We start from the raw sequence: 14775 nt of genomic DNA, 5'->3' as shown, positions 1-14775 counted from the left end.
GCCCTCTTCACGTCTGTGTTGGTGTGCTTGGACCAAGTTAATTTGTTGGTGATGTCTAATGTCCATTGCTCGTGTTTTTTGGCCCAAGCAAGTCTCTTCTTATTATTGGTGTCCTTTACTAGTGGTTTCTTTGCAGCAATTCATCAATAAAGGTCTGATTCACGCAATCCCCTCTGAACAGTTGATGTTGAGATGTGTCTGTTATTTGAGCTCTGTGAAGCATTTATTTGTGCTGCAATTTCAGAGGCTGGTAACGGTAATGAACTAATCCTCTGCAGCAGAGGTCTTCCTTTCCTGTGGCGGAACCCCTTGAGAGCCAGTTTCATCATAGCGCGTAATGTTTTTTGCGACTGCACTTGAAGAAACTTTCAAAGGTCTTGAAATGTTCCGTGTTGACTGACCTTCATGTTTTAAAGATACGATGTACTGTCGTTTCTCTTTGCTTTTTGGCAAGCTGTTCTTGCAATAATATGGGACTTGGTCTTTTACCAAATAGGGCTATCTTCTGTATTCCACACCTATCTTATCATAATACAACCGATTGGCTCAAATGAGTGTGCAAAGCTGTCATCAAGGCAAAGGGTGGCTACTTTTTTGAAGAATCTCAAAAATAAAATCTATTTTGATTTGTTTAACACTTTTTTGGTTACTACATGATTCCATAACTGTTATTTCATAGTTGATGTCTTCACTATTATACTACACCCTTGAATGAGTAAATGTGTCCAAACTTTTGACTGGTACTGTATGTGCATAAACACACACACAGGAATAATAATGCACACACACATTGCATTTACATTCTTTACAAACACCCACTCATCCACACTGTCACTTACAAAGGCTGTAGATTCCCTGGAGATTTCTATACAGAATCCGAAAGCACTTACTTACTGGAATAAATACCCTTGGGGGGGTGGCTTCATCACATCAGCATGATGTACAGGTGGGGGAAGAAGACGTGTGGCGGCATTGCAACAATGAATGACTCACACACACATGCGAGAGCGCGCACACACACCCACCCACACACACTGATGAATGAAAGACACTAATGATGGACAACCAGTTAACTGGCAGTTGACAGAGCTCGTGCATTACCGTGCATCATAAATAAATAAGTTCACATATTGTAAATTCAGCAACTTATGTGTTTGCAGCCCTGGTCGGAGCCGTTTGTTTGTCTGCTGCAGCGCTCTAGGGTGTTAATGTGTGTATGTGTACATATGTATAAGAGGGGGAGGGGAGTGCCGTGTGGCATACTGTATGTGGCTGTCCCACTGTTTGACTTCTGTGTATGTCATGTGGTGTGTTTGTTTCCATGTGTACATACTACATCGTTTATTTGCATTCTGCATATACATATGTTCTTGACATACTATGATAATATTTGGTCACACTTTAAACAGAGTATGCTTTCTAAAGGTGTAGTGAACCCTTTATAAGGCCTACGTAGATATTTCAGTATTATTTCATAAGCACATTTCATACTATATACATTAAAGGGTCATGACACATTTGGCAAAGCACCAGAAGAAAGCACCTGTTATTATCACCCGTCATATGTTTTACGTTTGCATATGAAGCGTCTGTTGACGATGTACCAACATGGGTCCTTTTTTACAACCCTTCACATAACTGTCCATATTTCCTCATAGTATATGTATATTCTTGTCTATGCAGTGTACAGACGTAAGCATACAGAGCTCCAGTCCATTCAGCTGGAGCTCCAGAGCCCGGACTGTAAACTGAGCAAGCTGAGGGCTTCAACCATCATGACTGACTACAACCCCAACTACTGCTTCGCTGGGAAGTCCGCCTCTGTCAACGACCTGAAGGAGGTGCCCCGACGCAACATCTCCCTCACAAGGTACACTAGCCTTCAAAAAGTCATAAACAACAACAATTAGAATAAGTTTACTTCAGCTGTCTTAAAACTTGCCTCACCCACTACCACCTGGGTGATGCCACAGCAGTCATTTGAGCTAGAAATCTCACCACACATCAGGGTGGTGTTCACTAGGGGGCCGATTCAGACTTAGGAAATGTACACATTTCTTACACACACCTTTCCTACACCTTTCTCAGTAGTTGATATTCAGACTTGCCTATGCAGGTGCGTAATGGGCTCTATAGGTGTGGCTACCTTGCAGGCACTGAATAAATGTAATCCAACCATTGAAAATCCTCCCAATTGCTGGTCGAGTTTTCATTCAATAGGGTTTTCAGCGCGTTTATCTTAAATTTAACGGGATGTTAAATACGGTGTAACTTTAATTCAAATTTTGTCAACAGACTCACTAGAATACATCGAGAGATCAGGTTCAGAATATAGAGATCAGTGAAAGAAAACCATTTAGATATATGCCTATTTTGATATTTAGATATATGCCATTTCTACTTCAACAGGTCCACTTGAAAATACACTGATCTTGTCGATTATTTTGTCAAATTCTTGTGTTAGGAAAGTATGTATCAATAAAATGAGAAAAAAAAAACATGTTTGGAGATCCTTTATGCAGTGAATATATTGATGAATCCAAAATGCAGTGGTTTGATTCATCCTGAAAAGTTTCCATATTCAAATTCAACCCATGAAATATTGGAAGTGTACAATAGGGGTTGAACAATAGTCCTATAAACCAACCCTAATCCTCAACTAGTCATGGAACTGTATGACCACAGTCCAGTCATCGTGAACCGTGCACCAGGTTCCATCTTTAAACTGCTACATGTGGTCTGAATTCCATAATAATTCATATGGGCTACATGTCCCAAATTGTCATGGATCCCTCTGGAACTTTCATTGCGCCCTATTCCTACTGATTGTATTTGTATTACAATCAGTAGTGGTTGTACTGTGTACAAATGTGCCCTTTGTTCACCACGGCGCTGTCGATTTATTGTTACAATGTCCGTTGGTACGTGTGAGTACCTGTCCTGTGTGTTTTGGCTTTTGAGCATTTGTGGATTGCCCAGATGATTACGGGTCTCGTCCGGTGTGTTAATCATTGTGCACATGTGCTATTTATTCAAGGTACTCCTCACTCTATTGTTTTGGGTTTCTACCCTTTGTTTTTGTTACGTGTTTGTTTGGTCTTCGTCCCAGTGCCTTTACACGGCACGCCGTAATTTAGGGTATAATAAAACATATATATATATTTCACATTCCTGTGCCTGTCTCCCGAATCATGGTTACCAACGTGACACAAATTATTACACAATGTGAGCCTTATATAATCCACTATTGCTAGCGACTCTCAGGAACAACTACACCGGACGTGACAGAGAAAAGAAAGGTTACAAATTTAAACTAGTTTCCTACAAAGGAAAATATAAATGTATGTGGGTATTACTGACGGAGGCTGCCAATAGTGGCTAATATTTAACATGATACAAATGGTAAAATAGCCTAAAACTGAGAAAAGCCCTTGCAAATAATTAAACCATTCTAAAGCGCATTCAATCAACTATGCAGGTTTGGTGCTGCAGAGGCCTGCCTATAGCTTGGGTCTCCAAATTTCATCCCCGCAAATTATGAGGGGATGAATAAAAACTCTGAATAAAGGCACAGCTATTTTTAGTCTCTGTTGAAAAGGGGCCGCAATACATGTCATGTTGATATGATTTTCAGTTTGTTTCTATATGGTTTCTCATTCGTGTCTAGGGATCATAAGGAAAAATCATCTAAAACTATTTATTTGTGTATTTACAATCCCCTTCTCGAAATGGATGACTTTTTACCTCTCTCTTATTAATAGCACTTAGCAATTTTTAAATTACAGTGCATGGAGAATGCTTTTATTTCCATCAGAAAAAATAAATTAGATGCTTTTTACACTTGGAACCGGTAGGTTCGCTCGACCTTATTCGTGGTACAATTATGAGGGAATTGAGTCACTGTCAAAATACGGCATATCTGTAGACACACCTCCGCCACACCTTCATGTCTTTGATATCCACCCCAAAAGAATAGTTGGTGAATAGCATAATATTATCATTCTTAAGTTCAAGGTCTGGATACGGGTAGAGAGAATATTGCCTAAAAAGGGAATTGTTCCATTAACCACACAATAACTCTTGACGGAATTCCCCCCTAGGCACATAGTGCCTATTTTGTCACATTTTGCTGCCTGAAACATCTATCTAAAAAATTATTAAACTAGATGTTTTTCCTACAGATCTACACAATCTACTGCACATTTTCAAAGTGAAAGAAAAAGTATAGAAGTTTTTTAAATTTATTAATAACTTAATAACAAACTTAAAACGAAGATGTCTTTATTGCGAATGTCTTCACAACCCAGAATTGATACTTGGTGGAAGGCCCTTAGGCAGCAATTTCAGCTGTAAATAATTTTGAATAAGATTCTACCAACTCTACACAACTCTTAGAGCAACATACAGTGCATTCGACAAGGATTCAAACCCCTGGACTTTTTCCCAAAAAATGTTTAAATACAGCCTTAATCTTAAATGGATTAAATACATGTTTATCCTCATCAATCTACACAAAATACCCCATAATGACAAAGTGACAAGAGGTTTTAAGAAATGTTTGTCATTTATTAAAAATAAAAAACAGAAATACCTTATATATATAAGTATTCAGACCCTTTGCTATGAGACTCAAAATTAAGCTCAAGTGCATCTTGTTTCCATTGATCGTCCTTGAGATGTTTCCCCAACTTGATTGGAGTCCACCTGTGGTAAATTCAATTGATTGGACATGATTTGGAAAGGCAAACACCTGTCTATATAAGGTCCCACAGTTGACAGTGCATGTCAGAGCAAAAAACCAAGCCATGAGGTTGAAGGAATTGTCCATGGAGCTCCGAGACAGGATTGTGTTGAGACACAGATGTCTAATGTCCATTGCTCGTGTTTCTTGGCCCAAGCAAGTTTCTTATTATTATTGGTGTCCTTTAGTAGTGGTTTATTTGCAGCAATTCAACCACGAAGGCCTGATTCACAGTCTCCTCTGAACAGTTGATATTGAGATTTGCCTGTTACATGAACTCTGTGAAGCATTTATTTGGCCTGCAATTTCTGAACTTATCCTCTTCAGAAGATATCATTCTGGGTCTTCTATTTCTGTGGCGGACCTCATGAGAGCCTGTTTCACCATAGTGCTTGATGGTATTTGCAACTGCACTTGAAGAAACTTTCAAAGTTCTTGAAATGTTCTCTATTAACTGACCATCATATCTTAAAGTAATGAAGGACTGTCGTTTATCTTTGCTTATTTGAGCTGTTCTTGCCATAATATGGACTTGGTCGTTTACAAAATAAGGCTATCTTGTGTATAGCACCCCTACCTTGTCACAACACAACTGATTGGCTCAAACGCATTAAGAAGGAAAGAAATTCCACATATACATTTTTAACAAGGCACACCTGTTAATGAATTGAAACGCATTCCAGGTGACTTCCTCATGAAGCTGGTTGAGACAATGCCAAGAGTGCGCAAAGCTGTCATCAAGGCAAAGGTTGGCTATTTGAAGAATCTCAAATATAAAATATATTTTGATTTGTTTAACACTTTTTTGGTTCCTACATGATTACATGTGTTATTTCATAGTTTTGATGTCTTCACTATTATTCTACAATTTGAAGTGGTCTGAATACTTTCCCAATGCATCCATTGTTTTTCTAAAAATTGCTAAAAAATTGTAACAAGTTCAGTAATTTTGGTTGTGAATCATTGATGGACAGCAGTTTTTGAATTTTAAGCAGATTTAAAGTAAGGCCTGAGACTGGATCTCTGGGGGACACTCAACACCTATTGGAAAGCAATTCTGGTGTGTCTTTGGCACTCAATTTGTATAATTGTCCCTCTCAAAAATAAATAGGCAGGTTTTCCTTACCCGGAATTTGCTCCTTTCGTATATATTTTGATCCTGATAAACTCCTACCTTGCATACCCATAACATAATGTTGCCATCACAATACTTGAAAATACAGAGGGTTTCACACTGCAGGAAACTGCAGGAATTGAACCGACAACCTTGCATTTCTAACGCTATGCTTTTACTGACTGAGTCACACAGGACCAGAAATCCTATCTTCAGCCATCTTTAAGTGGAATGTAAATGTTCCTCCTGCTTTGCAAACTAGAGCAATTCAGTTAAATGGACTTCCATGCTAAAAGCTAAAGTGCCTTCCTCACATTTGAAAACGGTTTGAAAACGGTTGAACCATAGATCAAATCAAATCAAATTGTATTTGTCACATACAGATGTTAATGCGAGTGTAGCGAAATGCTTGTGCTTCTAGTTCCGACAATGCAGTAATTACCAACGAGTAATCTAGCTAACAATTCCAAAACTACTACCTTATACAAACAATTGTAAAGGGATAAAGAATATGTACATAAAGATATATGAATGAGTGATGGTACAGAGCGGCATAGGCAAGATGCAGTAGATGGTATCGAGTACAGTATATACATATGAGATGAGTATGTAAACAAAGTGGCATGGTTTAAAGTGACTAGTGATACATGTATTACATAAAGATGCAGTAGATGATATAGAGTACAGTATATATACGTATACATATGAGATAAATAATGTAGGGTATGTAAACATTATATTAAGTAGCATTGTTTAAAGTGGCTAGTGATATATTTTACATCAATTCCCATCAATTCCCATTATTAAAGTGGCTGGAGTCAGTGTATTGTCAGTGTATTGGCAACAGCCACTCAATGTTAGTGGTGGCTGTTTAACAGTCTGATGGCCTTGAGATAGAAGCTGTTTTTCAGTCTCTCGGTCCCAGCTTTGATGCACCTCTACTGACCTCGCCTTCTGGATGATAGCGGGGTGAACAGGCAGTGGCTCGGGTGGTTGTTGTCCTTGATGATCTTTATGGGCTTCCTGTGACATCGGGTGGTGTAGGTGTCCTGGAGGGCAGGTAGTTTGCCCCCGGTGATGCGTTGTGCAGACCTCACTACCCTCTGGAAAGCCTTACGGTTGTGGGCGGAGCAGTTGCCGTACCAGGCGGTGATACAGCCCGACAGGATGCTCTTGATTGTGTATCTGTAGAAGTTTGTGAGTGCTTTTGGTGACAAGCCAAATTTCTTCAGCCTCCTGAGGTTGAAGAGGCGCTGCTGCGCCTTCTTCACGATGCTGTCTGTGTGGGTGGACCAATTCAGTTTGTCTGTGATGTGTACGCCGAGGAACTTAAAACTTACTACCCTCTCCACTACTGTTCCATCGATGTGGATAGGGGTGTGTTCCCTCTGCTGTTTCCTGAAGTCCACAATCATCTCCTTAGTTTTGTTGACGTTGAGTGTGAGGTTATTTTCCTGACACCACACTCCGAGCGCCCTCACCTCCTCCCTGTAGGCCGTCTCGTCGTTGTTGGTAATCAAGCCTACCACCGTTGTGTCGTCCGCAAACTTGATGATTGAGTTGGAGGCGTGCGTGGCCACAGTCGTGGGTGAACAGGGAGTACAGGAGATGTTGTTGCCTACCCTCACCACCTGGGGGCGGCCCGTCAAGAAGTCCAGTACCCAGTTGCACAGGGCGGGGTCGCGACCCAGGGTCTCGAGCTTGATGACGAGTTTGGAGGGTACTATGGTGTTAAATGCTGAGCTGTTTTCGATGAACAGCATTCTCGCATAGGTATTCCTCTTGTCCAGATGGGTTAGGGCAGTGTGCAGTGTGGTTGAGATTGCATCGTCTGTGGACCTATTTGGGCGGTAAGCAAATTGGAGTGGGTCTAGGGTGTCAGGTAGGGTGGAGGTGATATGGTCCTTGACTAGTCTCTCAAAGCACTTCATGATGACGTAAGTGAGTGCTACGGGGCGGTAGTCGTTTAGCTCAGTTACTTTAGCTTTCTTGGGAACAGGAACAATGGTGACCCTCTTGAAGCATGTGGGAACAGCAGACTGGGATAGGGATTGATTGAATATGTCCGTAAACACACCCAGCCAGCTGGTCTGCGCATGCTCTGAGGGCGCAGCTGGGGATGCCGTCTGGGCCTGTAGCCTTGCGAGGGTTAACACGTTTAAATGAGACAGATGTTACATCACTGATGAAGGTTACATCACTAATGTATGAATCAGAAGCATCCGGTTGGCATTTCCGCTCAGAGAAGAAGCCCAGTGGCTGGAAATGGGAGAAGATCGAGCGAGATGGATTTTGGCTGACATTGTGCTAATTTTCTGATCCTAAAAGTAGGATCTGTTATGAACAGAGTGGGTCAAGTTTTGTAGAGTTTAACCTTTGCCAAAGTAAAAACAAAAATAATAATTGCGTTTTTCAGAAGGAGTGCAAGGAAGGACTAATTGAGTTATTGCACACGCTCACTTCACAAGGTAGGCGTTCCCGAACGGAAATATGCAAATACATGCTAGAACACACCAATAGGATCTCGCTAGCTCTTGTTTGGCTCTGCCCACCTCCTTGCTTATTCTTCCCACTATGATTAATTTGCTTCCATTGGAAACAACAGGCTGTGGTCTATCTTGGGTTAGTTATAAAAGTACTTGTTTCAACCTTATTATTATATTATACATACTATAGTTTTATATGGTAACGTTTCCTGTACTAACATGCTGTGATGTCCTCACAAAGCACCAGCATTTCAGCTGACCCAGTGATCTCTGAAAGCCATGGCATTTATTGGTCGGGGACAGTACTTAAGATGTCCGAGAAGGTTAGATCACTGTGAAAGGTTAAGCTAGCCACCTGGTACACATACTGTCCATAGGCCCACTTTCCTTCCACCCAATAATCAATGACATCAACTGTGAATGCTTACTGCCTTGCAAAAGTATTCAGCCCCCTTGGCGTTTTTCCTATTTTGTTGCATAACAACCTGTAATTTAAATATATTTTTATTTGTATTTCATGTAATGGATATAATAGTTCAAAATAGTTCAAATTGGTGAAGTGAAATGAAAAAAATTACTTGTTTAAAAAAATTCTACAAAATAAAAAACAGAAAAGTGGTCCATGCATATGTATTCAACCCCTTTGCTATGAATCCCCTAAATAAGATCTGGTGCAGCGAATTACCTTCAGAAGTCACATAGTTAAATAATGTCCGCCTGTGTGCAATCTAACTAAGTGTCACATGTTCAGTCACATGATCTATGTATATATATGCCTGTTCTGAATGGCCAGAGTGTCTGCAACGCCACTAAGCAAGGGGCACAACCAAGCAAGCGGCACTATGAAGACCAAGGAACTCTCCAAACAGGTCAGGGACAAAGTAGTGGAGAAGTACAGATCATTATTATAAGATGGAAAGAATATGACACCACAACAAACCTGTCAAGAGAGGGCTGCCCACCAAAATGCACAGACCAGGCAAGGAGGGCATTAATCAGAATGGCAACAAAGAGACCAAAGATAACCTTGAAGGAGCTGCAAAGCTCCACAGCGGAGATTGGAGTATCTGTCCATAGGACCACTTTAAGCCGTACACTCCACAGAGCTGGGCTTTATGGAAGAGTGTTCAGAAAAAAAGCCATTGCTTAAAGAAATAAAATAAGAAAACACATTTTGGTGTTCGCCAAAAGGCATGTGGGAGACTCCCAAACATATGGAAGAAGGTACTCTGGTCAGATGAGAGTAAAATTGAACTTTTTGGCCATCAAGGAAAACGCTATGTCCGGTGCAAACCAAACACCGCCCATCACCCTGAGAATACCATCCCCACAGTGAAGCATGGTGGTGGCAGCATCATGCTGTGGGGATGTTTTTCATCAGCAGGGACTGGGAGACTAGTCAGGATCGAGGGAAAGAGGGTGCTAAATGATGGGTATTTCTTGAGGGAAACCTGTTTCAGTCTTCCAGAGATTTGAGACTGTGACAGAGGTTCACCTTCCAGCAGGACAATTTTACTTTTATTTGACCTTTATTTAACTAGGCAAGTCAGTTAAGAACCTATTCTTATTTTCAATGACAGCCTAGGAGCAGGGGGTTAACTGCCTTGTTCAGAGGCAGAACGACAGACTTTCACCTTGTCAGCTCGGGGATTTGATCTTGCAACCTTTCGGTTAGTAGTTCAACGCTCTGACCACCAGGCTACCTGCCACCCCAATGACTGGGCAAAAAACCCAGTGGCTAGATATGCCAATCTTATAGAGACATACCCCAAGAGACTTGCAGCTGTAATTGCTGCAATTGGTGGCTCTACAAAGTATTGACTTTTGGGGGGGGGGGGGGGGGTGAATCTGGGGCGGCAGACTTTGGGGCGGCAGGGTAGCCTAGTGGTTAGTGCGTTGGACTAGTAACCGAAAGGTTGCAAGTTCGAATCCCCGAGCTGACAAGGTACAAATCTGTCGTTCTGCCCCTGAACAGGCAGTTAACCCACTGTTCCTAGGCCGTCATTGAAAATAAGAATTTGTTCTTAACTGACTTGCCAGGTTAAATAAAGGTACAATTATAAAATAGTTATGCATGCTCAAGTTGTCAGATTTTTTGTTTGTTTCACGATTAAAAATATTTTGCATCTTCAACGCATGTTGTGTAAATCAAATGATACAAACCCCCCAAAAATCCATTTTAATTCCAGGTTGTAAGGCAACAAAATAGGAAAAATGCCAAGGGGAGTGAATACTTTCGCAAGCCACTGTATGTTGTAGTTTGTACTGTGAGTGCATTGTGAAGGCATTATGGAGGGATACTTTCGCTTTACATTTGGTCTATAAGACATTATCTTACCAATATGCATCTCAAAGTTTGTGAGCCCTTTTGTTTGTCTGTGTGCGTGCGTGCGTGTGTGTGTGTGCGCGTGCTTGCATGTGTGCGTGTTCTTCCTTGTATGTGTATAGGGGTCTGGGACATGGTGCCTTTGGTGAAGTGTATGAAGGGATGGCAGTGGGGATACCTGGAGAGCCCAGTCCCATGCAAGTAGCAGTCAAGGTGAGCCCTGACACAAACAAAAAAACAAGAAATAGACAAACAAACTTACACACAGAATGAATATACTGGGCTTCATTCATCTGTAATATCAGCAAGAATGTGTGTGTATTGGGTACGTATTTTATTCACAACATTTCAGTGAGCTTATGTTGATTTTTTTATTCAACCTTTATTTAGGCAGGGGAGTCCTATTGAGACCAAGGTAACTTGTGATGGAGCCCTGCAATGAGCCCTCCTGTGCAGATGTATCCTTAGTTCTGCACATCTGTCTACACAGCGTTGTCTATGTTCTCTCTGAATGTCCTCATTGTGTGTTCTGTGTGCATCCCCTATAGACACTCCCTGAGGTGTGCTCTGAGCAGGATGAGCTCGACTTTCTCATGGAGGCTCTCATTATCAGGTAACACGAACCACGTTTCCATCCACAGTTTTCATGCAAGCAAAGTCATACTGTATGCAAATAAATCATAACAGGTGTGATGGAAACAAAGTGTTGGTACAATTTCACAAATGTTGACAGACAATTTGTTCATTCGACATGGTGGGATCTTTTTGTGTCGGTAAAATTAATTATGTGACAATTGCGGTGGAAACTATTTTATGCGCAATTATTTATATAATAAACCATCATATCAAAGTAAACTTGGAGCCACCCGATGACATGCTTATCCACTACAACGTGGAAAAGCATTAGAGTTTATAGGAAGATTAAATAGTTTTGATTAACTTTCCTGGTGGTTAAGTGATGGACAGTGATGAGCTTCATGCACATTTCCAATAAATATCTAGGGTTTTATTTGAAGGCTCGTGACACGATGACAAACACTTGGCTGCCAATTATCCAATAAAAATGACGTTGGTCTCATTCCATTTCATAATTTAAAACCTACCCCCATTTTGTCAGCTAACTATTGTCTAGAGAGCATGCTCCAAAACCAGATGGCGTGCATATGATATGCTATAAAACGCAACCGTTTTTTGTGACAAAACTGCCAGTGGAGTTGAAAATGTGACTTATGTTTTTTTATTTGGTACATGGGACTTTAACCACAAAAGTTATTTTTATGTGAACTACCTCATCACGCACAGCCTTTTATCCACAACAAATCAATTTGATGGAAACACATCACTGATGGAAAAATGTCCATATTGTTTTTATGCAGATTTTTAAATATTAACATGAACATATCTCGGCAATTGGATGGAAACCTAGTTACAGTCACACAAACCTAAGCACACGCACTTAAACACTCTCTCTCTCTCTCTCTCACACACACACACACACACACACTTACACACAGCTTTTGGTTGAAGACATATTGCAAACATGCTCCATGGCAGACCATTCTTCAGCAACCATGTACTGTAATCTCACTTCCTTTCAAACCCTCTCCTTCTCCCTTTACTTTCCCCTTTCCTCCCTCTATCTCCCCCTCATCCTCAACTCTCTCCCTTCTTTCCTTCTTCCTCCTCCCTCCTTTCCCTCCTTTCCTCTCTCTCCTCCCTCCATTCATCCCCCTCTCTTTTTTTAATTCCTCTCCCCCTGCAGTAAATTCAGCCACCAGAACATAGTGCGGTGTATAGGGGTGAGTCTACAGGCCCTACCACGCTTCATCCTATTGGAATTGATGGCTGGAGGAGACCTCAAGAGTTTCCTGAGAGAGACGCGACCCAGACTGGTCAGTTCAGTTGCCAGTTTGTCTTGTATATTTTAAAATGTACAGTGCGTTAGTTCAGAGCGGTAGTGCTTTAGTGCACAGCTCAAGTGTTTTTTGTTTAGAGGAATATGTTGTCTTGCTCTAAGTCACAACAGCCAGAGATGGTACCTTGGAGCAGAGATTTCTGAAACCTTGGAAAGTAAGTTTGACTACATTTGCCAAATTGTTAAAAGGTTTGAATAAATGCAACAGTTGATTCTTTATTTGTAATAAATGCAACAGTTGCATAGTGGATAACTGTTGTTTTTTTCCAATCACATATTGACTGGATAATAGCACTTAAAATATTTTACCGGCAATGGACAAATAAAACATGAAGTTCTGGGATTTGGTGGAATTAGGGTATTCAATTTATTGTAAAATTTTAATTTTTGTTTCTTAGAATGCACTTATATATACAGTATATTCTCTAATGGTATCAGGTATTCATTAATATTTAGTTTGAATACAATTATATGTGCCTCATTGCATAAATACACTAGGCTATATTAGCATATAAACTACATGACCAAAAGTATGTGGACACGTCCTCTTCTGGGAAGGCTTTGTAAAGTGGCTTGCGGAAGTATTCACCCCCTTGGTATTTTTACTATTTTGTTGCCTTACAACCTGGAATTAAAATAGATTTCTGCGGGGTTTGTATAATTTAATTTACACAACATGCCAACCACGTTGAAGATGCAAATTTCTATTGTGAAACAAACAGGAAATAAGACAAAAAAAATATGAAAAGTTGAGTGTTCATAATTATTCACCCCCCCAAGTCAATACTTTGTAGAGCCACCAATTGCAGCAATTACAGCTGCAATTCTCTTGGTGTATGTCTCTATAAGCTTGGCACATCTAGCCACTGGGATTTTTGCCCATTCTTCAAGGCAAACTGCTCTAGCTCCTTCAATTTGGATGGGTTCCACTGGTGTACAGCAATCTTTACGTCATACCACAGATTCAAAATTGGATTGAAGTCTGGGCTTTGACTAGGCTATTCCAAGACATTTAAATGTTTCCCCTTAAATCACTCGAATGTTGCTTTAGTAGTATGCTTAGGGTCATTGGGGTGGCAGGTAGCCTGGTGGTCAGAGTGTTGAACTAGTAACCGAAAGGTTGTTTCAGTTGTTTCCCTTTAAACCACTCGTGTTGCTTTAGCAGTATGCTTAGGGTCATTGTCCACCTGGAAGGTGAACGTCCGTCACAGTCTCAAATCTTTGGAAGACTGAAACAGGTTTCCTTCAAGAATTTTCCTGTATTTAGCCCCATTGAGCATTCCTTCAATTCTGACCAGTTTCCCTGTCCCTGCCGATGAAAAGCATCCCCACAGCATGATGCTGCCACCACCATGCTTCACTTTGGGGATGATATTCTCGGGGTGATAGGAGTTGTTGGGTTTGCCCCAGACATAGCATATTCCTTTCCTTTGAGTTGTGGTGGGCAGCCCTCTCTAGGCAGGTTAGTTGTGGTGCCGAATTCTTTCCAATTTTTTAGTAATGGATTTAATGGTGCTCTGTGGGATTATCAAAGTATCTGATATTTTTTTGTAACCGAACCCTGATCTGTTCTTTTCCACAACTTTGTCCCTGACCCGTTTGAAGAGCTCCTTTGTCTTCATGGTGCCACTTGCTTAGTGGTGTTGCAGACTCTGGAGCCTTTCAGAACAGGTGTATATACACTGAGATCATGTGACAGATCGTGTGACACAGATTGCACACAGGTGGACTTTATTTAACTAATTATGTGACTTCGGAAGGTAATTGGTTGCACCAGATCTAATTTAGGGGCTTCATAGCAAAGGGGGTGAATACATATGCACGGACCACTTTTCAGTTTTTTATATTTTTGCATTTAAAAAAAAATTATAATAATCATTTCACTTCACCAATTCAGACTATTTTGTGTATGTCCATTACATGAAATTCAAATTAATATCTATTTTAAATTACAGGTTGTAATGCAACAAAATAGGAAAAATGCCAAGGAGGATGAATACTTTTGCAAGGCACTGTACTAGATGTTGGAACATTGTTGTGGGGACCATTTCTGTATGGACCTGTCAACTGAAACAGGAAAGGGCCTTCCCCAAACTGTTCACAAAGTTGGAGGCACAGAATTTTCTCAAATTTCATAGTATGCTGTAGCGTTAAGATTTCCCTTCATTGGAACTAAGGGGCCTAGCCCGAAAC

General features: G+C 40.7%; 1 protein-coding gene across 1 annotated transcript in view; it reads left to right on the top strand.

Annotated features, from left to right (window-relative positions):
* Window positions 1-14775, top strand: part of alk (ALK receptor tyrosine kinase) — a 768505-nt gene that overhangs the window by 721324 nt on the left and 32406 nt on the right. The window contains exons 20-23 of the mRNA XM_029621021.2: window positions 1684-1870; window positions 10790-10880; window positions 11216-11280; window positions 12430-12559. Of these exons, the coding sequence (XP_029476881.2) occupies window positions 1684-1870; window positions 10790-10880; window positions 11216-11280; window positions 12430-12559 (473 nt within the window). The remainder of the gene's footprint in view (window positions 1-1683; window positions 1871-10789; window positions 10881-11215; window positions 11281-12429; window positions 12560-14775) is intronic.

Source organism: Oncorhynchus nerka, linkage group LG28 (genome assembly GCF_034236695.1).
Source record: "Oncorhynchus nerka isolate Pitt River linkage group LG28, Oner_Uvic_2.0, whole genome shotgun sequence".
In the NCBI taxonomy this organism is placed as follows: domain Eukaryota; kingdom Metazoa; phylum Chordata; class Actinopteri; order Salmoniformes; family Salmonidae; genus Oncorhynchus; species Oncorhynchus nerka.
This window is presented reverse-complemented; position numbering and strand designations above follow the sequence as displayed.